This window comes from Equus przewalskii, chromosome 2 (genome assembly GCF_037783145.1).
Source record: "Equus przewalskii isolate Varuska chromosome 2, EquPr2, whole genome shotgun sequence".
NCBI lineage: Eukaryota > Metazoa > Chordata > Mammalia > Perissodactyla > Equidae > Equus > Equus przewalskii.
The window spans coordinates 32,838,078-32,860,613 of record NC_091832.1 but is presented as its reverse complement, the minus strand read 5'-3'; the positions used below and the strand labels follow the sequence as shown (position 1 = coordinate 32,860,613).

At 55.7% G+C, this 22,536-nt stretch overlaps 1 protein-coding gene across 8 annotated transcripts in view; it reads left to right on the top strand.

Moving 5' to 3' along the window:
• ALPL (alkaline phosphatase, biomineralization associated) overlaps positions 1–20,152 on the top strand; it is an 84,586-nt gene extending 64,434 nt beyond the window's left edge. For 6 of the 8 annotated variants that reach the window (XM_070599443.1, XM_008537807.2, XM_008537805.2 and 3 more), the window contains 11 exons: positions 1,558–1,722; positions 4,817–4,936; positions 5,289–5,404; positions 6,619–6,793; positions 7,579–7,754; positions 11,221–11,364; positions 13,274–13,343; positions 15,427–15,561; positions 17,653–17,844; positions 18,356–18,475; positions 19,191–20,152. In XM_070599443.1, coding sequence (XP_070455544.1) covers positions 1,558–1,722; positions 4,817–4,936; positions 5,289–5,404; positions 6,619–6,793; positions 7,579–7,754; positions 11,221–11,364; positions 13,274–13,343; positions 15,427–15,561; positions 17,653–17,844; positions 18,356–18,475; positions 19,191–19,456 — 1,679 coding nt within the window. In that variant the 3' untranslated portion in view covers positions 19,457–20,152. Of the gene's footprint in view, positions 1–34; positions 577–1,557; positions 1,723–4,816; positions 4,937–5,288; positions 5,405–6,618; positions 6,794–7,578; positions 7,755–11,220; positions 11,365–13,273; positions 13,344–15,426; positions 15,562–17,652; positions 17,845–18,355; positions 18,476–19,190 lie in introns of all 8 variants that reach the window. The other 2 variants (XM_008537803.2, XM_070599475.1) reach the window with 1 other exon arrangement.
• The last annotated feature ends 2,384 nt before the right edge of the window (positions 20,153–22,536 follow it).

The following is a 22,536-nucleotide window of genomic DNA, read 5'->3' as shown; positions in this document are numbered from 1 at the left end:
GAGTTGTTGATCATTCTTTCTCATTGTTGGGTAGATTTCCGTCTTCTGAACCCTCCCAATGGATTTATCCATCCTGCTGAAGATGGACACAGTTTTGAGGCCATTATGAACATTCTTGTACAAGTCTTTTGGTGAACACGTGTGTTTCTGTTGGAGATGAATGGGTCAGACGGCATATGTATGGTGTCAGCTTTGGTAGATGCAGCTGATTTTCCAAACTGGTTGTACCAATCTACACTCCACCAGCAGTGAACAGATACGCTGGTCATTCCACACTCTTGCCAACCCTTGGACTTTTCTGCACACACAAAGGAAGGACTTTTGGGTGATTCTTTCTTCCCTCCTACATCCGTCATTAGAGCACTGGCTTCCAACTGATTTACATAGTTGCTGTGCCAGTTACTGGAGTACAAACGAGGCAAGGTCTCTGCTCTTAGAAGCTCCCAGTGTGATGAGTGGGATGGACCAAGAAAGAATTACTTTCACAACAGGAGGTTCACGCAATGATTGAAGTAGGATGCCGTTCAGAGGTAGCATATTGGAATGAGTGATCATCCTGGAGGCTTCCTGAAAGAGGTGACTTCAGCTTTAAACTGTTGTGAACAATATTTTAATGTACTGATATTATATATCAATTTAGTAACATTTTTTTTCTGATGTTGGGGTTTACTCCAGAAACATTTGGAGACTAAAGTAGAACAACAACAACAAATTAGGAATCATCTGAAATCCCACCACCGCTCAGAGTTAAGCGCTGTTGGATGTTAGATGTGGGGCATTTCCCTTGAATTCCCGGCCTCCCCTCCGCACCAGCTGGGTTTTTAAGGAGCCAGGTGGATGATGAAGGGGGTGGGAAAGCATAGCGGTGTGCAATTGGAGGGCGTGTTTGGGGAGCACTGCGTCTTTTATGGGATGGAGTGTGGTGAGCCCTCGTCTCTGGAGGCTGGAGCACAGCATGCACATTTTTTTTAAACTTTTCATTAAGATTATGATAGTTTACAACCTTGTGAAATTTCAGTTGTACATTATTGTTAGTCATGTTGCAGGTGCACCACTTCAACCCTTGTGCCCTCCCCCACCCCCTTTTCCGCTGGTAACCACCAGTCAGTTTTCTTTGTCTATATGTTTAACTTCCACCTATGAGTGGAGTCATACAGAGTTTGTCTTTCTCTATCTGGCTTATTTCACTTAACATAATACCCTCAAGGTCCGTCTATGTTGTTGTGAATGGGACGATTTTATCCTTTTTTATGGCTGAGTAGTATTCCATTGTGTATATACCATATCTTCTTTATCCAATCATCAGTTGATAGGCACTTAGGTTGCTTCCAGCATGCACGTTTTTGAGGCTGAATCAGGATATCCCTTTTTCCAGGGAAGGAGCGGTTTCTTATCTATCATGATGCTGTCACGGTAGAATGTTGTGCATCACTGCTGTTTCCTATGCCTGGCCTGTAATAAGTGCTCAACAAATAATGAATGAATCGATGAATGAATAAGTGGATGAACAAATGAACTCTGCAGCTGTGGCCCACATGTCTTTTTTTTTTTTTCTAGGATTGGAACATCAGTTAACGGCTGACTACTGCCAGTCACTCCTCTTTCACCCACATCAATCATACCTCTGGGCTCCAGAGAGAAAGCAGGTCTTGGAGCGCACCATGATTTCACCCTTCTTAGTGCTGGCCATTGGCACCTGCCTTACCAACTCCTTAGTGCCAGGTAGGATTGGTGGGGACAAAGGGGGAGGGGTGGGGAGACCTGGCACAGGTGGGACAGGATGAGGGCACTGTCTATGTTCAGCGTCATAGAACCATCTGAAGAATTTAGGAGCTGGAACCAGATGTTCAGAGCGGGAGGTCCCAGCTCTGCATGTGCCGGTGTTGGATAGCCCACTCTTTTCCCCTTTACATTATCCCGTTCTTTAATTGGGGTTTCTATTCCCTCTTATCTCTAATAATCTGAAATGTAACTTATTCTATAAAATCTTCCAAGTCTTGGTAGGCTAGGTCTCCTGTGGTTTTGTCTGCTTGACTCTCTCGCATGGTAGTATGTTTCCTTGTGGTTTGTAATTTTTGCTTGTGAATTCGTCTTCAACAGGAGTTTCATTTTCTTTTCTGGATTTTTCCTGTTGGAAACTCAGATGGAAGTGTTTACAGCACAGCGTTATGTTTGATTTTTCAACTAATTCTAGACGAGTTTTTATGTTCATTTCTCAGTTTGTAGTTCAGAACCCACTTAGATTCTGCTCAGATTTGGAGGGGAGTTCACACTTCTCATGCCAGGCTTGCTTTCCCCATCCCTTCCATAGCTCCAAGGCCATAAATGCACATTAAAACAGTTTCAACCTAGACCTGTATCTGGTCTGACACCCCAGGGGGCCCTGAGCATCAGCTCCTCTTTACCTCTCTGGTTTTGAATTCCTTCTTAATTTCTGCCTCCTGGGGATTTCCTTTCCCTCTTTTCTTCCTTTTTCAAGCTACGTACTATTCTTTTTTTTTTTTCCTTCTTCTCCCAAAAGCCCCCTCAGTACACTACATAGGTGTATATTCTAGTTGTGGGTCCTTCTAGTTGTGGCATGTGGGACGCTGCCTCAGCATGGCCTGACGAGCGGTGCCGTGGCTGTGCCCAGGATCCGAACCAGCGAATCCCTGGGCTGACGAAGCGAAGCGCAAACCTAACCACTCGGCCACAGGGCCAGCACCTTATGTACTCTTCTTGATTGTTTATTTTTTCAGCATTTTGGTATCTTTTCTGGGAGGGGGGCCGTCTTTGGCTCGATCCATTATGTGGCTGGAAGTCCCCGCTTGCCCTCCCTGAGTGTTAATTCCTCCATCTGTCCAGTGGATGCTCCCAGGAAGAAGAAATTTCAACAGATGAGGAAATTGGGGTGCATATAAAGGAGGGCCAGTCCTCACAGTAAGTCAGTAGCAGAGCTGCGGAAGGAACCTGAGCTTCTGGATCCCCACGTTGTTGTTCCCTCTGCAATCCCATGATGCCTTTCGGCGTGTATCCTTGGGGTCACCCATGTAGCCACCACCCAGATCAAGACAGAACATTTCCAGTCAGGGGACACTACGGGCTTTCCTGTGCCCCTCCAGCCAACACCCTACCAAGGAAAGGAAGTGACTAGGGTTATTCCTGCCACGATAGATGAGTTTTGCTTGTTTTGAACTGCATACAAACAGAACCCTACAGTGCCTACTCACTAGCACTCTACGTAGCTCGTTGTCACCAGCATTTGTGCGTGTCATACAATGGTCTCGAAAAACAGTGGCCTTCTGATACCCAGTTTTCCAAAACTGTCAGTGCTTAAAGCAGTCCTCTGACAATGGAGTCAGCTTGACAGCCACTAAACCCTTCTCAGGCCCCGGGATAACTCTGGTGAATAAGACAAGGGCTCCGTCCCTGCCAGACCACCAATCTCTCAGGGAACAAACGACAAGGAACCTGGCAAACTGGGATCAGAGCTCGTGTCGAGAAGGAGCGACAGGTGCAGGGCAGCTGCTGTCAGCCCAGCCCAGGGGTGGGGGGCAGTTTGTAGGTGGTCGAGATAGGTAGAAGTTCACCACCACCCAGATGACACCCAGCCCAGAGCCAGTGGGGTCCCTGATCAAACCCACTGGCCCAGGGCACTTGCCCAGGCTTTATCTCCTCGAATCCTGAAACTGCCTGTTGGTAGCTATGTTCTCCCATTTTCCTGGGGCAGAAACTGGAGTGGGAGGAACTTTCTTAAAGGCACACAGCTGCATGGAGGGCCAAGGTTCTCCAGACTCCAGCTGGGGACTCTGCCTGTGGGGCCTGAAATCGGGAAGCTCAGTAGACACCTTCAGAAGAAAGAGGTGGCACTGGGGGCTGGCAGGGTATGGGGCTAGGAAGTTGGGGTGGGGGTGATGCAAGGGGAGGCCTCTTGGGGGAGGGGTGTGGGATGTGGTTGGGCCAAGATTTCAGATAGAGAACCACTTCCCTCTGTCCCCTCCCCCACGCTGCCTGCCCAAGGCAGGAGCCGCCAGAGAAACATGAGGGTTTCCTGCCCTTCTTCGTCTCTGATCTCGCAACCCTCAGTTTCTTCATTTCCCAGTGTGGGGAAAATAATGGTAGCCACCCTGTGAGCCTGTTGGGAGGTGAGGGAGCTTCTGCTGTGTGTGAAGCCTTGGCAGTTGCCTGGAAGCCGTGCATGTGGGAGAAAAGGGAGCTGTGCTCTTTACCCGCGGCTGTCCTGAAAGGCACCGGGGGCCTGAGTTGCCCCAGAAGTTTGACACCTTAAACAAAAGGCAACTCTTGCTTTCCAGCCCTGCTGTTAATGCTGTCGCTAAGTCAGGTTCCTGCTGAACCTACTTTGATGAATAAGCCGAGCCGAGTTTGTAATTGCTGGCCCGTCCGGGGAGTCCTGCAGTTGGAAGGCGTTTATTCCCTTGAATAGGTTAAACATTGCCCTCCTCATTGTGCGAGCACAATTCACTTGCTGCCTTAGCAGAATGTCTCTCTACCGGGTGGAAGGAAAGAGCGTGGGCTTTGGAGTGACGCCCAGCTCTGCCAGAGCTGTGTGGCCTTGGGGGAGTTGCTTGGGATCTCTGAGCCTTGGTTTCTTCAGTCTGAGATGTGGGGAGAAATCCAGGATCCGTAGGCTTGTTTGGAGGATTGGACTGGTATGTGTTTACAAACTACATGAGGGCTGTCTGAGATGGGCTGCTGTGGCTCTCTCCCCAGGTCCAGGCAGCTCCGCCCTCAGGCATGAGGAGTCGGGGTATCTGTAATGTCTGAGGATGGGAAGCTGCCCCCACCCCCTGCTGAGTAACTCTGCCTCTCTGTACAGAGAAAGAGAAAGATCCCAAGTACTGGAGAGCTCAAGCTCAGCAGACCCTACAAAATGCCCTGAGACTTCAGAAGCTCAACACCAACGTGGCCAAGAATATCATCATGTTCCTGGGAGATGGTGAGGCCTGGGGGACCAAGGCGGGGGTGCATGGGGGCACCTAGATAGCGGCCCAGGGGCCCAGGTGAAGGTGAAGGGGGTTGTGTTGAAGAGGCTAGGGCCCTGGGGGGCATGTTGAAGAGGATGGGGGGCCAGGCTGTGGACCTAAGAGATCTGCTCTGCCAGGTGGTCCCCTGAGGGTCTGGGAAGGGAAGGGAGAGAGGGGCCGCCTGGGGTCACATTTGTAGAGCCATGCTCTGGTGGCCACTGCCCAGCCCGCTTTGGCATCCAGCTAGAGAGCTATGGGTGCCCCAGAGGCCTGACTGGAGAGGCCGGGAGCCGGAGAGACTGAGGCCTCCCACCCCCACTGCAGGGATGGGCGTCTCCACGGTGACGGCCGCCCGCATCCTCAAGGGCCAGCTCCACAACAGCCCTGGGGAGGAGAGCAGGCTGGAGATGGACAAGTTCCCCTTCGTGGCCCTCTCCAAGGTGAGCTCCGGCCCCGCACCCACCGGGCCCAGCCTCCCACCGCTCAGCTTGTCAGCACGGAGGGATGGGCAGAGGGAAGGCGTCCGCTAGATCTCTCCACGCTGCTGGCAAGGTGCTCGGCCCTCCTGAGGTCTCCGTGTCCCCACTGTGAAATGAAGACAGCAGCAGCTACTTCCTAGGACTTTATATGGAAGGTTTTAGCTCATTGATTTAAAAATCTATCGAAGGATGACATATATAGAGAAAAGTACACTGGCGTACAGCTTGAATTTTCACAGACTGCATGTCTGTATAACCAGCGTCCAGTTTCAGAAACTGAACATGACAGCAGCCTGAGGTCCCCTCGAGCTCCCTCCAGTCCCTATTCCCCTCCCCACCCACCATGGATTAGCTGTTCCTGCTTTTGTACTTGATATAAATGCGATCATGCAGTGTCTACTCTTTTGCACGCGATTCTGCTGCCTCCGTTCTCTCCCAGGATGATTCGGGAAGTTAACTAGACTACTGATGGAAAGCGTGGCTGTTGTTACTGGGGTGGTAGTTGGTGGTGGTAGTGATGTTCTGTGATAAAGACCCACTGGACACTCCAGGTCAGGCTCAGGCCACTTCTAGCGGAATAGCAGGGATTGTAATGTTTTCTGTGCCTTCAGGGATCTCTGAGGCTGGTGGGGAACGGAGACAGGCAAACAGTTTCGGGGCTTCTACCAGAGATCTGCATGGGAGGGCGTGGGAGGGCGTGGGAGGGCCCCTTCCCTATTTCTCCATTCTAGGTCCTGTCTCTCCCTCACTTTCCCTCCCTTTCCCCCAGCCCCCCACCCCCGGCCTCCTTCAAGACCTGCCCTCCCTCTCCCATCCCCAGGGCTCACCCACCTCCCTTCCCCTTGCTGGCGCCTGCAGCCCCAGACCCAGAGAGAGGCCCGAGCTGACCCAGCCCCCACTCCTTGTTGGAATATCTCCATATGTCTCCGAGTTGCCTTCCCACCCCTTCCCGCTGCACTGGCTGCCAGGGCACAAGGAGTAGGGGCGGGAAGCAGGCAGCTGGGCGCTCCTGTGGCTCTGGGGGGACCTCGGTGGGTAGCAGGGCTCAGCCAAGGCTGCGGGAGGCCTCTCTGTCTCCCTCATGCCCCAGGCCCCATGGTGCAAGTGGGGATGGCTTGGGGGCAGCAGGGTGGACCAAGGCCTGGCCATCCCCGACCCTCCTTTTCCACCTGCAGACATACAACACCAACGCTCAGGTCCCTGACAGCGCAGGCACCGCCACTGCCTACTTGTGTGGGGTGAAGGCTAATGAGGGCACTGTTGGGGTGAGCGCAGCGACCCAGCGCACCCAGTGCAACACGACTCAGGGGAACGAGGTCACCTCCATCCTGCACTGGGCCAAGGAGGCTGGTGAGTGGGGGTCATGGTGGGGAATGGGGCCCAGTGCTGTAACCTGCCTGGGCCTCAGTCGTTCCAACTGTGTAATGCTGAGAGAGTAGAAAAAGATGCCCTGCGGGGCTCTTCCAGCCCTGGTGTTCCGGGAGTCTGAAATGTTCATGGACTCCCCTCCATGACAGGGAAGGCTAGTGGTTCGGGGGTGACTTAGATGTGGGTTCAGGTTCAAGCTCATTTTCCAGGGTCTCTTTGACTATAAAATGGGCATGAGAACATAGCCCCCTCATAGGTTTGGTGTGAAGAATGGTAAGGGGCCCAGCCCAGCGCCAGCCCCATGGGAGGTTGGGAAACGTCTGCTCCTTCTCCCTGCCTCTTTGGAGTTGGGAGGCCCTGGCCAATGCCCCCAGGGACTTAGAGTCAGGGTGTGAGGCTGGCTGATGCAGGTGACAGAACCAGGCTCCGTCTGAGAGCCCTTAGGAGGGGTCCCTGTGTTCTTGCAGGGCCCCGAGGGGGCGTCCTGCATGGGTGAGGCTCTGCTGTGTCCTTGATGGAAGGGAGGGCCCCAGCCCAGGGGCTCACAGCTCAGGGCCCTCAGGAGTGGGGCGGGTCACAGAGGCAGAGCGTCTGAGCTGCCAGGATATTTGGAAGCCCCCATCCCCCGCTTTAGTACTGATGGGGAGACTGAGGCCCAAGCAGTCAGTGGCACTGACCAGAGGCCAGAATTTAGCTAGGAGGAGGGAGAAGACAGCTTGGACACCCCCATCTCCAGACGAAGCCAACCCCTCCCTCCCACACCCCAGGGAAATCCGTGGGCATTGTGACCACCACGCGAGTGAACCACGCCACCCCCAGCGCCGCCTACGCCCACTCTGCCGACCGGGACTGGTACTCGGACAACGAGATGCCCTCGGAGGCTCTGAGCCAGGGCTGCAAGGACATTGCCTACCAGCTCGTGCACAACATCAAGGACATCGAGGCGAGTGCGGGGGGGCGGCCAGAGCAAGGATGCACGGGCTTGAGAGCTGGGGCTCTGGGGGCCCGAGGTGGCAGGCCCAGGCTGGCCCGGGAAGAGCCGCTGGCCTGGCTCCCCTCACACCTGGGAGGGCTCCCAGCCCATTAGGGGATTTGCGGTCGGGGCCGGGAGGCCCGGGAGGATTTCTGCGGCGAGCCGGGGCATAAACCCTGATGCGGCCCCCACCGCACCCCAAGAAGCAGGCGCCCAGGGCTTATTCTGTAGAGTGGGACCTGGCGCTGCACGCCCCCAACACGGGGAGGAGCGGGTGACACAGTCCATCTGAGGGGACTGCCTACCCTGCAAATCCCGTGTGCACAGACGTGGGACTCCGGACTCCACCGGCAGGCCCAGAGAAAAGGTGGTGTGGGCAGTGGTTAGCGCAAGGTCTCATTCTAAAACTTGGGTTCGGGGGGCTGGCCCGGTTGCGTAGTGGTTGAGTTCACGTGCTCCGCTTTGGTGGCCCAGGGTTCACAGGTTTGAATCCCAGGTGCAGACCCACACACTGCTCATCAAGCCATGCTGTGGTGGTGTCCCCCGTACAAAATAGAGGAAGATGGGCACAGATGTTAGCTCAGTGACAGTCTGCCTCCAGCAAAAAGAGGAAGACTGACAACAGATGTTAGCTCAGGGCCAATCTTCCTCACCAAAAAATAAACAAAAAACCTTGAGTTGCAATCCTTGTCCTGCTGGTGGCTAGCTGTGTGCCCTTGGGCCAGTTAATTAACCTCTCTGAGCCTTCCCTTTTACAACCCTTTGTGAAATGTACCTACCTCATAAGCCCATTGCAAGATCTAAATAAAATAACCCCTGTAGAGTGTAGCTTGGGGCCTGGCACCTAGGAAGTGCTCAGAAAGTGGCAGCATTTATGAATGAGCCACATGTCCCTGCCCCAAAACACAAGCTTCGACATATTGAAGAGGTTCCTGTGTGCAGGTGTGTCTGTGCACCCCAGACATCGTCCACCTGGTGCTCAGGTGGGTCCCTACTCTATCTTACATGAGAACCGCTGGCTTGTTTCTCTTTCAGGCTCTCGTTACCTACTGCTGGGGCTGGCGAGGAGCAAGGGGACTTTGACCCCGTGAGCCTAGAATGGGGGTTCAGGGAGGCTCAGAGAAAGCCCCCAGGTCGCATCTACCACACACCTCTGTGTCTACCCCCACCAGACAAACTCGCTGGCTCCCAGACCCGCCCTCTGCCCCCTGTGCAATCTCCCCCAGTTTCCGAGTGCCACCCAGCCCTTCTGCCAGCTCATGATGTCCCTTTTCCGAGCAGTGGATTGAGCGCCCCTTTCAGGACAAAGCGTCCTGTGGATCTCTCCTAGTGGACGTGCGTCCGACGCAATCCACCGTCCTGACTTCACCCTGGCCTGACATGTGTCCTGGGGCAAGTCACTTCCCCTCCCAGAGCCTCAGTTTCCCCACCTGTGCACCAAGAACAGAGTCCCACCTGCCCCCTCCCAGGGCCGCTGGAGGCCGAGATGAGGTCGTGGATGTGAGAACATTTGTTGTACAAGCTCAGGGTGTAATTACGGGGCCGCTCTTCAGAGCCTTGGCAGGAACACCCGAGGGGGGCCCGGCACTTAGGGCAGACTTCTCCGGTGGCGGGGGTGAGGGGGCCGAGGGGGCTCTGGGGGATGAGCTGGGGCGTGAGCGGGGCGGTGGGGCGCACGTGAGGGCTGCCCCTCCCTCCTCTCCCATGCTCGTCCCTTCCTCTCCCATCTGCGCCTGCATCACCCCTACACCAGAACCCCCAAGCCCCCCAGCCCCCAGGCTGTACATGAAACAAAAATCCTGGTGTCCGCCCTGAAAATAAATATCTTTTGCTAAAAAAAAGAAAGACACAAACCCAAACCCCAAAGCCAAACAGCAAGTCTGTTATTTGGGAGTTTAATGAGCGTGTGAAGTCCCTGCTGAGGCTGGAAATGATGAGGCTCCAGGCAAGAAGATTGGGGGCTTCATTTTCCACTCGGAAAACGCCAAGGGGTCAGGTTCTGTGGGAACAATGGGGCAGGGCAAGGGGCCAGTGACCTGGGGTCCCCTTCTCCTTCTTCCTCTCCCTGGCTGCCCCACCCCCAGAGCTCCTGGCTGGGGCTGGCAGTGGGGACCGGGCCTCCGTGGATACCCTTTGACCTCCACTACTCCTGACGGGCACAATACCTTCCACCGGAGCCCGCCCTGCCCCTCATGCTGGGACTACACTGCATCGCTGCCTTTCCTCCTGTGACAGTCCTGGGGCTGCTGTTAGTTCCATTTTATATCTAAGGAAACGGGCTCAGAGAGGTTAAGTGACAGGCCCGTGGGCAATAAGCGATAGAGTCAGGACTCAGACCCAAGTCTGACTTTAGAATCCGTGCCCTTTGCAGTTCCCCATGCTGTAGACTGGTCCTGCGCCCCTCGGCCAGCGGCCTGGACGCCCCACAGAACCTGGTTCTCAGGAGGGAAATGGGGTGGAAGGTAGCGAAGGGCACCGAGCACACGCCAGGCCTGGGCCGGTGGACCTGAGGTCAGCAGTAGCTGGGCTCTGCTCTCCCAAGGTGTCGTGTCTGCCAGGGGCGGCAGCCTGGCCTGACGCCTGTGGTGACAGGAGGACACCAGTGTGGTGGTCACCGCAGGCGGCGGCTGTTATGCTCTTGGCCCCATTTTAAAAATAGTCAGGACTTCAAACATGGGCTCCCAAGGAAAACAAACAACCCCGCGTCCATCCGCCCGCGCACGCCAGCCACGGTGGCTAAAATTAGTCTGGCAGGAACTGCACAGACGAGCACCGGCCACTGTGTGCCCAGGTCCCAGCGGGGCTGCCCCGAAGACCTCCTGGCTGGGGCCCCGCGCCTGCGGGCACTGCCGCTCACTGGGGAGCGCAGGCTTTCGGAGTCCCCGTCCCCCGCTCCACAGAGGGATGAGGCAGGGCCCTGGGGCCGGGCGAGAGAAGCCTCGGGTTCGAGTCCTTGCTCTGTCCCTTACTGGCTGTGTGGCCTTGGGGGAAGGAAATCACTTTTCTGTGCCCAATTCTTTATCTGGAAAATGGGGACACAGTTTCCCCTGCAGCCTTGGTGTGAAGTTGACTAAGATGTGGACCCGAAGTGCATGGTGCCTGGCACGGTGAGCGCTCTATGGATGGTATTGTTCTCGCACAGCGGGGCTTATGTGTGAGCCTTCTTGAAAGCCAGGGAAAGGAGGTTATCAGTAGCTTCAGTATTTTACCCAGAAGCCCCAAACCACAGTCCCCAGAGATTCACGATTTTATCTCCTTCAACTGGAAAAGTGGAGGCTCAGGGTGGGCAGCGTGGTCTGAACCCAGGACTTGCTGAGCTCGAGAAGCATCCACACCATCCGTGGGGCCAACAGGTGCCCAGCTCTCCAGGTGGGGCCACGGAGGCTTCTGGACGTCTCAGAACCTCCCAGGTGCTAATGGCTCCTGTCCCCTTCAGGTGATCATGGGGGGCGGCCGGAAGTACATGTTCCCCAAGAATAGAACCGACGTGGAGTATGAGATGGACGAGAAGGCCAGGGGCACGAGACTGGATGGCCTGAACCTCATCGACATCTGGAAGAGCTTCAAACCCAGGCACAAGGTAGCCCTTTGTGGTCCGGGACCCGAGGGTTGCAGGGGTGGCCTGCAGTTGGGTGGGGCTGCATGAGCCCTCTGTGAATCCGTTTTCTTCTCTGTAAAATGGGGTCATGATTCTTACCTCAATGGGCTCAAAGGGTCTAACAGATAAGTGAATGGCACATTGTACGTGATCAATCAATTCCTTCCTTCAAGGGAGGGCACTGGAGAGAGCTAGGCAGTAGGGAGGAGGTGTGCAAAGGAACAGCCTGCATGGACGTTCAGTCCACTAAGCCCCCACTGTGTGCAGGGCCCCTGGCTGGGTGTGAGGTCCAAAGGATGAAGCAGACGGTCAGGGAAATGTGGACCACTGTGTGCCTGGGTGGCAGGAAGCCGGGGACCTACGGGAACCCAGAGGGGACAGATCGCCAAGGGAGGGGCCGAGAAGCCCTGAGGAGAGGAGGATCTTGCAGGCAGGGAGGCAGCAGGGGAGTGTGCGAGCCAGGGCTGAGGAAGCCCTCACAGCGAGCTGGCCGAGCCACGAGGGCACGTGCTGGGAAGGGAGGCTGCAGCGTGGGAAGGCCCGAGGGCTGGCTCCTTGGGGCGGCTCTGCCCTTCACATCTGTGCTTGGCCTGGGGCAGCTGCGTCTGGAAATGACTGTAGTCAGGCTGAAGACAGTGGGGAGCAGCCTGGCAGCCACTTTGATGTCACTCTGGGGTTGGGTTTCAGAGGGTTCCAGGACTGGCCTCCGGGGAGGGGCTGGGCTGAGAGCGAGGTGGGGGTGGAGGCTGGGGAACGGCCCCCACAGGGGTGGGGATGGGGGGAGCTGAGCATCTGGGAAGCAAGCTTTTCCATTCCTTCTGAGTCAGCTCAAGCTGGGCCAGAGCCCCTTCCTGGCCCAAGCCGGAGAGACACCTCGCCTCCCAGCCTCAGTTTCTCTCCCTGGAACGTGGAACCAGAGCTTAATCCTTCTTGCCCAGGCAGGGTGCTTACCCACGAGCTCAGTCTAGACCCCAGAGGGAGAGAGCCCATACCACTGGACCAGATGGGGTATCACTGTGGGGTCTAAGATAGAGTGAGTTCTAGAGTCAGTTTCACGTTTACCACTTAATAGCCATGTCGTTTGTGTGTCTCAGTGTCCTCATCTGTAAAATGGGGATAACAGTACCTACCTTGCAGGGTTGATGTGAGGGTCATTGAGATTACACAGGAAGGCCGTCTCAGGGAAGCGGTGAGGGGTGCCCAGAGCCCCACTTTCTTAGCCTTCTCAGCCTCCCTCCAATAGCCCCTGAAGTTTGAAAACCACTGATCCCAATGCCATTGCCCAGAGAAGGCAAGGGGCTCTCCTAAGGACACACAGCTGATTCCTGGCAGTGCAGGACCCCCAGTCCAGGCCCTGAGTGGTACCATCTCCAGGCAAGCTGGCCCCCCTCTTCCTATGGCCTTTTCCTTTATCGCCCCTTAGATGGGGTCCCCAGGGCAGAGCTAGGCCTTTGCTTCCTCTGTGGCCCTCCACAGACCCAGAATACACACAATCCATACCCCTCGGAGGGCACTCAAGGCCCCTTATGACCTGGGCCTTCCTCTTCTTGGCCTCATGATCCCTCCCCTCTGCTTGGAACTCTACTCCCTGACCCCAGGCTGATAAGTCCTCCTTGTCCTCCAGGGACCCATTAGGACATCACCTCCACCAGGAAGCCCTCCCTGATCCTGCCTCTGGGCTCACAGCGTCCCCCGGTCTCTCAGAATTCTCATCCCCTGGGTTAGAATTGCTGACTTATTTGCCATTTCTTGAGGGCAGGAATGGTTGGTCCTCGGGGGGGATTGTTAAATGACTGAAGGAAACATACATGCCCCAGACTCTGAAACCAGCTGGCTCAGTCCTTTCAACTCCCCCGGCCCCTGCCCGGCTGACCCAGGCCCTTCCTCCTAGCACTCTCACTACATCTGGAACCGGACCGAACTCCTGACCCTGGACCCCTACACCGTGGATTACCTCTTGGGTGAGTGGAGTCCAGCACCTGGGGACGAGGCCCCAGCCTGCCCCCCTGCTTAGGGGCTTTGCTGTTAGGCTCCAGGACCTGGGACGGGTGAGGAAGGGGTCCTGGTTCATAGAATTAGGCCTGAAATCTGTTGGCTGTGTGAGGTGAATAGCTCCATTGAGCACAAAGGGAAACAGCAGCTCAGAGAGGGGAAGCGACCTATGGCATGCCACACAGCTGATTAGAGCTGTGGCCCAGAGCGGCCACTAGTCTGGCTGGAGCTGGGGTTTAAACATCCCAGGCTGTGGGGCGGGGAACCTGGAGCCAGCTCTGCTGTGTGGCCAGGACCGAAGGCAACCAAGTTGTCTCTGCTCATCTTGACTGGGGGTTGCCCCCAGAAAGTGGGGAGCAGGTGCAGGGCCCAGGGGCGGCTCCGGGCTAGGTGGAATGAGACCCTGAGCACCGCCATGCAGACATCTGGGTCCTCTCTCCCCTCTGGCTGTCGTACCCAGTAAGTGGTGGCAAAATCTCCAAAGCCCTTTCCCAAGGAGCACAGCCCCAGGTCCTGGGTGTGTCCTTGGAGATTATGGGCTCAGAGACGAGTGCCTGGAGGGTCCCCCGGACACACACACACAGCCCTCTGCTTGCCTGGGTCACACGGCACAAACCCTACACTCCACACAGGCTGTGTAGCGCTATGCATGCACCCATGTAGCATGACAGCTCCGCTGACAGGTCTTAGAGCTGGAGTGTTGTGTTCAAATCCTGGTGTTATCCTCTATGAGCTGTGCAACCTTGGGCAAGTGGCTTCTCTTCTCTGTGCCTCAGAGATTGCTCTTCTATAAAGTAGAATAAAGACTCTTCTATAAAACAGGATAATGGTAAGGCCTACCGCAGGGTCGTCATGAGGATTCAATGAGCTAATGCATTGGAAAAGTTATCCGTTGCTGCCTAACAAATTAACCCAAAACATAACATCTTAAAACAAGAGTAAACATTTATTACTTCGCACGGTTTCTTTGGGTCAGGCAGTTGGGAGGGCGTAGCTGGGTCTCTCATGAGGTTGCAGTCTTGGTACTGTGCCTTCCAAGATGGCTCAGTCATATGGCTACGAAGCTGGTGCAGCTATTGGCAGGAGGCCTCGGTCCCTTGCCACATGCATCTCTCCAAAGATCTGCTTGGGGGTCCTCACAACATGGCGGCTGGCTTCTCCAGAAATCCAAGAGCAGGCAAGGCAGAAGCCGCGGTGTCTCATGCCCTGGCCTGGAAGTCACACGCCATCATTTCTGCAGTGTTCTGTTGGATGCACAGGCTAGTGCCAGTCGGTGTGGGAGGAGACACACAAGGGTGTGGATTCCAGGAGGCAGGGACCGTGGGCGCCATCTTGGAGGCTGGCGCCTACGTGCTTCCAAAGCCCTTAGAACGACACGCAGCACCGAGTGAGCACCTGGTAATTGGAGCTCTTGTTTGGCTGCGCACACACTCAGGGAAGGGGCAGGGTGTTCTGGAAGGAATCCAGGACTGGAAACACCAGCTTGGTACATGTAGAACCTAGTGATGTAGGCAAGGAATGGATCCCTCTCCTTATTTCACGAGGCAGAAAACCCAGCTCAGTGAACAGAAGGGACAGTGACCCCAAACCTTTGGCTGTTCCACTGCACAGGACACTGTGCCCTTCAAACCTGGCCTTTAAATACACACCCAAGCTGCCCCATCGAGTCCAGGACAGTCCTCTGCCCGAGGGCCACGGTGCCGTGTCCAGGGCCCTTCAGTCTGGGGCTGGTCTGGTGGATTTAAATCCCAGATCTGCCTCTTAGCAGCTGAAAGTAGCGAGTTACTGACCACTTGAGCCTCAGTCTCCTTCTCTGTAAAGTGGACATGGGCCCCCTCCCCATGATGTGGCTCTGAAGACGAAAGGAGGCAGCGCCACCTCAGCCCCTGGCAGCATTCGCGCCACTGGAGCCATCCCGATGAACCTCCCTCCCCAGCTCTACCCCCAAATTGCATGTGGTTCCCCGAGACACCCCACCTTCCTCGGGCAGAGGGGTCCGCCTGGCAGGGTCCTGAGCTCCCGACATCCACACCCTCCTCGTGTCCTCCTCAGGTCTCTTTGAGCCGGGGGACATGCAGTACGAGCTGAACAGGAACAACGTGACCGACCCCTCGCTCTCCGAGATGGTGGAGATGGCCATCAAGATCCTGAGCAAGAACCCCGAAGGCTTCTTCCTGCTGGTGGAAGGTGGGCGCCCAGGCCCGGCCGCAGGGCAGCTTCCCCGGGAACGTCCAGATACAGAGCCCTGGGTCAGGGATGGGCGGTCCAGCTCTCAAAGAGAACCGTCCAGTTTGTGGGTGTGGGGGAAATTCCTTTGGGGAGGGGGGGTTGTGGATGGTTTGAAGCTCCCAGCCTCACAAGCTCTTCTCCCCTGGGCATGGGGACGCTGCGGCAGGCTTACTGGTCCAGGAAGTCTTCCTGAGAGTGAAGGTGGCATTCTGTCTTTCTGGGGTCCCTCCCTGAGACCTGGCTCTGGAGGGGCATGCAGCCCCCTCAGCTTGACTCCTCCCGAGAGACAAATCAGCAGGCCCCAGTAGACATATGCACTCTGAGCAGCCGCCTGCCTGGGCTCAAGGACTCAGGCCCAGCGTCCTCCTCTGCCGATGCCCACTGGCCGGCGGGAGCCCTCGCAGCTGTACAGCACACAGCTGCTGTTATAGGCACGTGTGGGGCCGAGGTCAGATCCACGAGTCCTTACCCCGAGAGAAGGCCCAGAGCAGGCCCTGGGGATCCTGGGGTCCCCCAGGTTGGGAGAGCCGGAACCTTCAGGAGTCGGCAGTGCTGTGTGCCAATGTTCACAGGGTTTCCCTGAGCTGTTGTGAGCCCTGGAATCAGACTCTTGGGTCCTGGTCCTGATGCTGCCATCCCCTGGCGGGATGACCTCTACCTGTACGTTCCTGTGAAACGAGGCCAAAAATAGTCCCCCTGTCCTAGGAGGGTTATTATCATCCATCGCATTCAGAGACATACAGTACTTGGGACAGGGTCCAGGAGAGAATAAATCCTCGGTGTTTATTAATATCATTATTATGACTACATAAGAGCTAAGTCAATAACAAGAGGAAGTGTGAGGAAGTGATGAAGTTTCCGGAGACTTCCAAAATTCTGACAGCCATTGTCTTCCATGAGATCTACATGTACACACACACACACGTTTGCACACACATTCTCACTACACATACATATGCGCTCAGGCCCCTCCGCCCTCCAGAGGCCAGTGGCTGCCAGCCCAGCTTGGCTGCTCTCTTGCCAAACCCCGGGGTTCCCACTCAAGCACGGCGGTCTCGGCCTGGCCCTGAACGGGCCTGTGATGCCGAAGACCCAGCCGGGAGCCAGTGGTGGTGAGCACGAGCTCCCTGGGGGCGGTCCTCTTTGTGAGCGGGCCAGGACTGGGCCTGCCAGGCCAACTGCTCCCAGAGCCACAACAAAGGGAGGACGCACCCTGCGAGCCTGCCAGGCCAGCGTGGTGAGGCTCAGGCCAGTGGGAAGGGAGGGTGCCCAGGCGCCCAGGCTCAGGACCCTCAGAGCTGGGAGTGTCCGCCAGGCAACGTCTTACTGTTAGAAGCCGGGAGGCCTTCCCTCAGGTCCTGCAACCCTTAGCTGTGACCTTTAAGCCAGGCTTAACACCAGGCCCCCTGCGCTTGCCCTGGGGGTGGGGTGCACGGGATTCAGGCTTTGACAGGCCTCTCTGGAAGCCTACCCTGGGCACTGCCCCGGCACCAAGGGCTTTCAACACCCTTTATGCTCAGAGGGATGTGTTTAAAGTGGAGATGGAAAAACAGGGGCCTGAGAGAGAGTCACCCCTGAATTCACCCCACGGGAGGCCTCAGTTGCTCCATCTGTGCCTGGGGCCGATTGTACCCACCGCTGCCCAGGATTGTTGCAAAGGGGACACAAGACATCAGCTTGTTATGCCTGACACCTGGTAGGCACTCAGACTACCATGTTGTTCCCCTGCCTACGGCTCCGAGGTCTGTCGGGACTCCTTCAAGCAGCTGAAGAAGCGGTGCTGGGGGCAGTGTGGGGTGGTGGAGGGAGCACAAGATTTCAGTTGGTGGATCGGCTTTAAATCCCGGCTTTGCCTCTCCTTGCGTGGGCCCTTGGCCCAGCGACTTGCCCTCTCTGAGCCGCTATAAAGCCTGAACGGCTGCATGAAACGCCGAGGATGGTGCTTGGCACGTGGTGGTTCCCCATCGCAGAAAGGTTTGTCCGGCGGCGGTGTGGGTCCTGATCTTCTTCCCCTCCTCCTCACCCGACCCTTTGCCTTGGTGTCCCAAGGAGGCAGGATTGACCACGGGCACCACGAGGGCAAGGCCAAGCAGGCACTGCATGAGGTGGTGGAGATGGACCGGGCAATCGGGCAGGCGGGCGACATGACCTCCCAGGAAGACACGCTGACCGTCGTCACTGCTGACCACTCCCACGTCTTCACCTTTGGCGGGTACACTCCCCGTGGCAACTCCATCTTTGGTAGGTGGGCCTCTGTTGGGGTGGCAGCGGGGCACGCGCAGGGTCTGCCCGTCTGGGAGCAGGTGTAGCTGGGGACAGACAGCAAGCCCAGAGCCTGGCACGGGTGGGACTCCACGAGAATGAGGTCGGGAGGAGAAGTTACTGATGAGTGGGGAGTGCAGGAGGAGGGGGGAGAGTGAGGTGAGTGCATGGGTGGGTGGCTGCCTGGACAACAGATGGATAGAAAAAGGAGAGCGAGGATGGGTACATGGACGGGGAGAGAAGAGGATGGATGCATGCATGCATGAATGCATGGGCGGATGGATGGATGGACGGACCGACAGATGGGAGGGATGTGGGCACAGTGAAAAACTGAGGGATAGTTGGTTGGAAGTAAACTGGGTTTGGAACGTGGCTTCATGGAGGTGGTTCAGGGTCCTTCCAAGGGGATTCAGGGGTTGCCAAGCTGGGGTCTAGGGACTGTACTCCTGGTCCTCCAACATGGCCCCTGTCCCAATGCCTCCCTGTGCAGGTCTGGCCCCCATGGTGAGCGACACGGACAAGAAGCCCTTCACTGCCATCCTGTATGGCAACGGGCCTGGCTACAAGGTGGTGGGCGGTGAGCGAGAGAATGTCTCCATGGTGGACTATGGTGAGACTGCCGAGACCCGGGGCTGAAAAGGGACAGGGCACCCCCTGGGGATGGGCCTGGGAACAGAGTGTAGGCTTCTGGTCAAAGTCAGGGGTCTCGGAATAGCCAGGACTTGAGTCAGAACAATCTCTGTTGGAATCCCCTTCTACATTTGAGCAGCTCTGTGTCCTTGGGCACGTAACCTCACCTTTCTGAGCTTCAGTTTCTTCCATAAAAGAATTCTACCTGCCAAGGTTGCCTGAAGGACTAAATGGATCTGATGAGCTTGGCGTGGAGCCTGGCACGTGTAGTGCTTGCTATGTTACACTGTCATTTTTACTGGCTGTATAATATTCCAACACCCGAGCCTTCCCAGTGTGTTCATCCAATTCTATGTCGTTGAATGTTCCTTTGTTCCTGATGTCCCCAGTAGCCCTGGGGATCTAATGATGCAGCCGTGGTAAGAGGCTCTCCTGGGTTGCCTCTTCCCTCCTAATCCAATCAGCCCAGATGAGGCTGACTTTCTCCTCCGGGGGCGGAGATCACAGGCTTCTGTGTCAGAAGAGACTCAGATCTGAATCCTGTGGCCTTGCACAAAATGACTTCCCTGCACAGAAACTGTTTCCTCTTCTGTAAATTGGGGGCATTCAAGGCAGGCTGGCAGGCGCCCGGGGAAGCTGCCGCCTAGCGCCAGGCCCCTGGCAGGCTCTCAGCAAGTGTTTCTTCTGGCCCGCAGCTCACAACAACTACCAGGCGCAGTCCGCCGTGCCCCTGCGCCACGAGACCCACGGTGGGGAGGACGTCGCCGTCTTCGCCAAGGGCCCCATGGCGCACCTGCTGCACGGCGTCCACGAGCAGAACTACATCCCCCACGTGATGGCTTACGCAGCCTGCATTGGTGCCAACCGAGACCACTGCGCCTCTGCCAGCTTGGCGGGCAGCCCCTCCCCAGGCCCCCTGCTGCTCCTGCTGGCCCTGCTCCCCCTGGGCATCCTGTTCTGAGGGCCTGGGGCCCGGGCACCCACCAGCCCGTGACAGATGGCCAGCTTCCCTCTCCCAGCGCGGCCCACCGCCCAGCAGCCCACTCCTCGAGGGGCGGGGATGCAGAGGCCTCCACAGCCCCTGCAGCTGCCGGAAAGGAGACCCAGGAAACCAAAGGCTGCTGCCCGCCTCGGTCTGCTCCGGAATCCTCCACCGGGGCCAGACCAGCTCCTGGCCTCTGCCCCTCCCCGCTGCTCCTTTGGCCAACAGGGTAGCTTCTCTCGGGCAGGCAGAGAGCACAGACTGCAGAAATTCTCAAAGCATCTTATTTTTCCAGCAAACATATTTCTTCCGACTTGGAGGCCCTGGAGCTTCCATGGAACATTCCGGATCTTACTCTCCCATTCTCCTCTCCTTTCCTCTGGAACCACCTGGCCCCACCATGCTCATGTCCCTACCTGCAGGGGAGACCAAGTCCTTCTCCTCAGGATGGGGTTTGCTCACTCGCTCATCCCAAGGCCGTCCAGGGCTCCCAGGAAGTCAACTGCTGGGACTAGCCGGCCAACGCCAGGGGGCCCGGGCTGGCCCGGCTCTGAACATACACGCCAGCTGCTCTCTGAAGCGACTCTCCTGTTTGGAACGGCAAAAAAATTTTTTCTCTTTTTGGTGTTGGTTAAAAGGGAACACAAAACATTTAAATAAAACTTTCCAAATATTTCTGAGGACCAAGCTGAGTCTTTGCGGTCAGTGAACTAAGCTCGTTTCTCTGGGAAGACTGGACTCAGGGCCCAGGAGTGCTAGGGCGGGGGCGGGGGTTGGGCGTGGGGGAAGGGCTCTCCTGCTGGCCTGGGGGGCCTCACCACTCCTTACCTGGGGGACTTTGGACCAATCGCTCAGTGTCTCCGAAGCTCAGTTTTCATATCTGTGAGAGGAGAGACAGCCCACTCCTGGGTTGCTGTGAGGCTTCTAGAAGAACGCCCCCGTGCCCTGAAACCCACAGCAGGAAGGCCTTCAAGGACCTTGTGACACCCTTGCTACACAGAGCCCACAAACAACTACATATCCTGGCTCTTTGCAGCTGCTCATTCATTCATTCATTCACTCAACAAACACCAAGTATGTGCTGGCACTGTAGCAGGTCTTAAGAATTTAGGGGGCCAGCCCCGTGGCCGTGTGGTTAAGTTCACGCCCTCCACTTCGGTGGCCCAGGGTTTCGCCAGTTCGGATCAAGCCATGCTGAGGCGGCATCCCACATGCCACAACTGGAAGGACCCACAACTAAAAATACGCAACTATGTACCGGGGGTCTTTGGGGAGAAAAAGGAAAAATAAAATCTTTAAAAAAAAAAAAAAGAATTTAATGATGAACAGTCTTGACATGTTCTTTGCCCTCACAGCTTCAGCCTAGCACGGCGACTGTGACCTTTCTGTTTCTGATTGTCAAGCCTGGGTGCTGGAGCCAGGATTGCACCTGACCTTGGGGATGTATGGAGTTCCCCAAGTTCGTTCCTTTTGCCTTGTTGGAATGAAAGTCCCTATAATGATAATAATCATCATTGTAACAATTAACATCGATCATTTACCATCAGCCAAGCTCCGTGCTTGCTGCTTCATAGGGATTCCGCTCATTTAACCCTCACTGGGAAGTAGGCCCCATCATCCACATTTACAGATGAGGAAAGCAGGGGGGCAGGAGTGCCTGAGGTGATCGCCGGAGGTTCCCCGAGTTGTAGAGCTTGGATTTGAATCCAGGTCCATCCGATTCCAAAGCTCCTATACTTAATGACATCCTTTTTGTTTATAATGCATTTCAAACCTCCTGCCAACCAGGTTCCGAGGCAGCCAGTCCTAATGACTCATAACACATGCCAGTTAAATGTGAACTCAGAAAGATGATAAACTGGGTGTCGGAAGTGGGGCATGCTTCAGGAATGAAAATGCAACTGAGCAGATTTCTCTCTGAGCTTCCTAGCAGTCCTGGCAAAAAGGGAAGCACAGGTAAGCTGATGATGAGATAACAAATTAAACCACATGCCTACATTCTTGCCAGGACAGAGGCGCCTCATCTTGACCTGTACCGTGCAGTGTTTTCAGGTATTGTTCTCATACCATCTTCACAATTTTTGTCATATCTCTGTATGATTATTTCCTAATCACTTCTGTAATTCACATTTAAGAAGTCAATTTTTAAAAGTTTGCCAGGGGCCAGCCCCATGGCTGACTGGTCAAGTTCACACGTTCCACTTCCCGGGCCCAGGGTTTCACCAGTTGGAATCCTGGGTGCAGACATGGCACCACTCATCAGGCCACAGTGGGGAGGTGTCCCACATGCCACTACTAGAAGGACCCACAACTAAAAATACACAACTATGTACCAGGGGGCTTTGGGGAGAAAAAGGAAAAAATAAACAAATCTTTAAGAAAAAAAAAGTTTGCCAGTACCACTTGAAATCGACTTACATGTCTCAAGGGTGTGCAAACCATACTTCGTGTCTCAGGTTGGGTTTTCCAGAGGCGGACGCTGAGACAAAGATTTGAGTACAAGTGGTATGTAGAAGGAACCCAGACAGTACCAGGCTGAGAGTGGGGAAGTGAGACTGGAAAGAGAAAGGGGCTGGTAAAGGATGTGTTATTAAGCAGTTGCCATTATGGGCATCTAGGGCCCAATTCCACGATGGACATCCAGGAGCCAGCTCAGAAGATGCACCTCAGAGTGATCCCACCCTGGGGTGAGGGAGCTGGGGTATTTATTCTCTCACTCTCATCTTTCATTGGCTAGGGGCCACTTCCAGGAAAATCTGGCACTTCCAACCCACCCCTGGAGGGGCAGAGAGAAAACTCCCAGGAATGTACTGGAGCATGAAAAGCTCAAAGGATACAAAGAGTGCACCAACAGCATCTGTTAAACTTTGGGATACACTGACGGGCTGTGAGTCAGAGAGGTGACGGTTCAAGTCTCTGCTCCATCTCTTTCTTGTTTCTGTGACCTCAGGCAAGTTTCTTAACTTTGCTGATGCTCCATTCCTACACCTGAATGTAGAGTGCCCAGCACAGTGTTGAACACACAGCACTTAGGATCCCGTTAGGAACAAGGAGCTCTG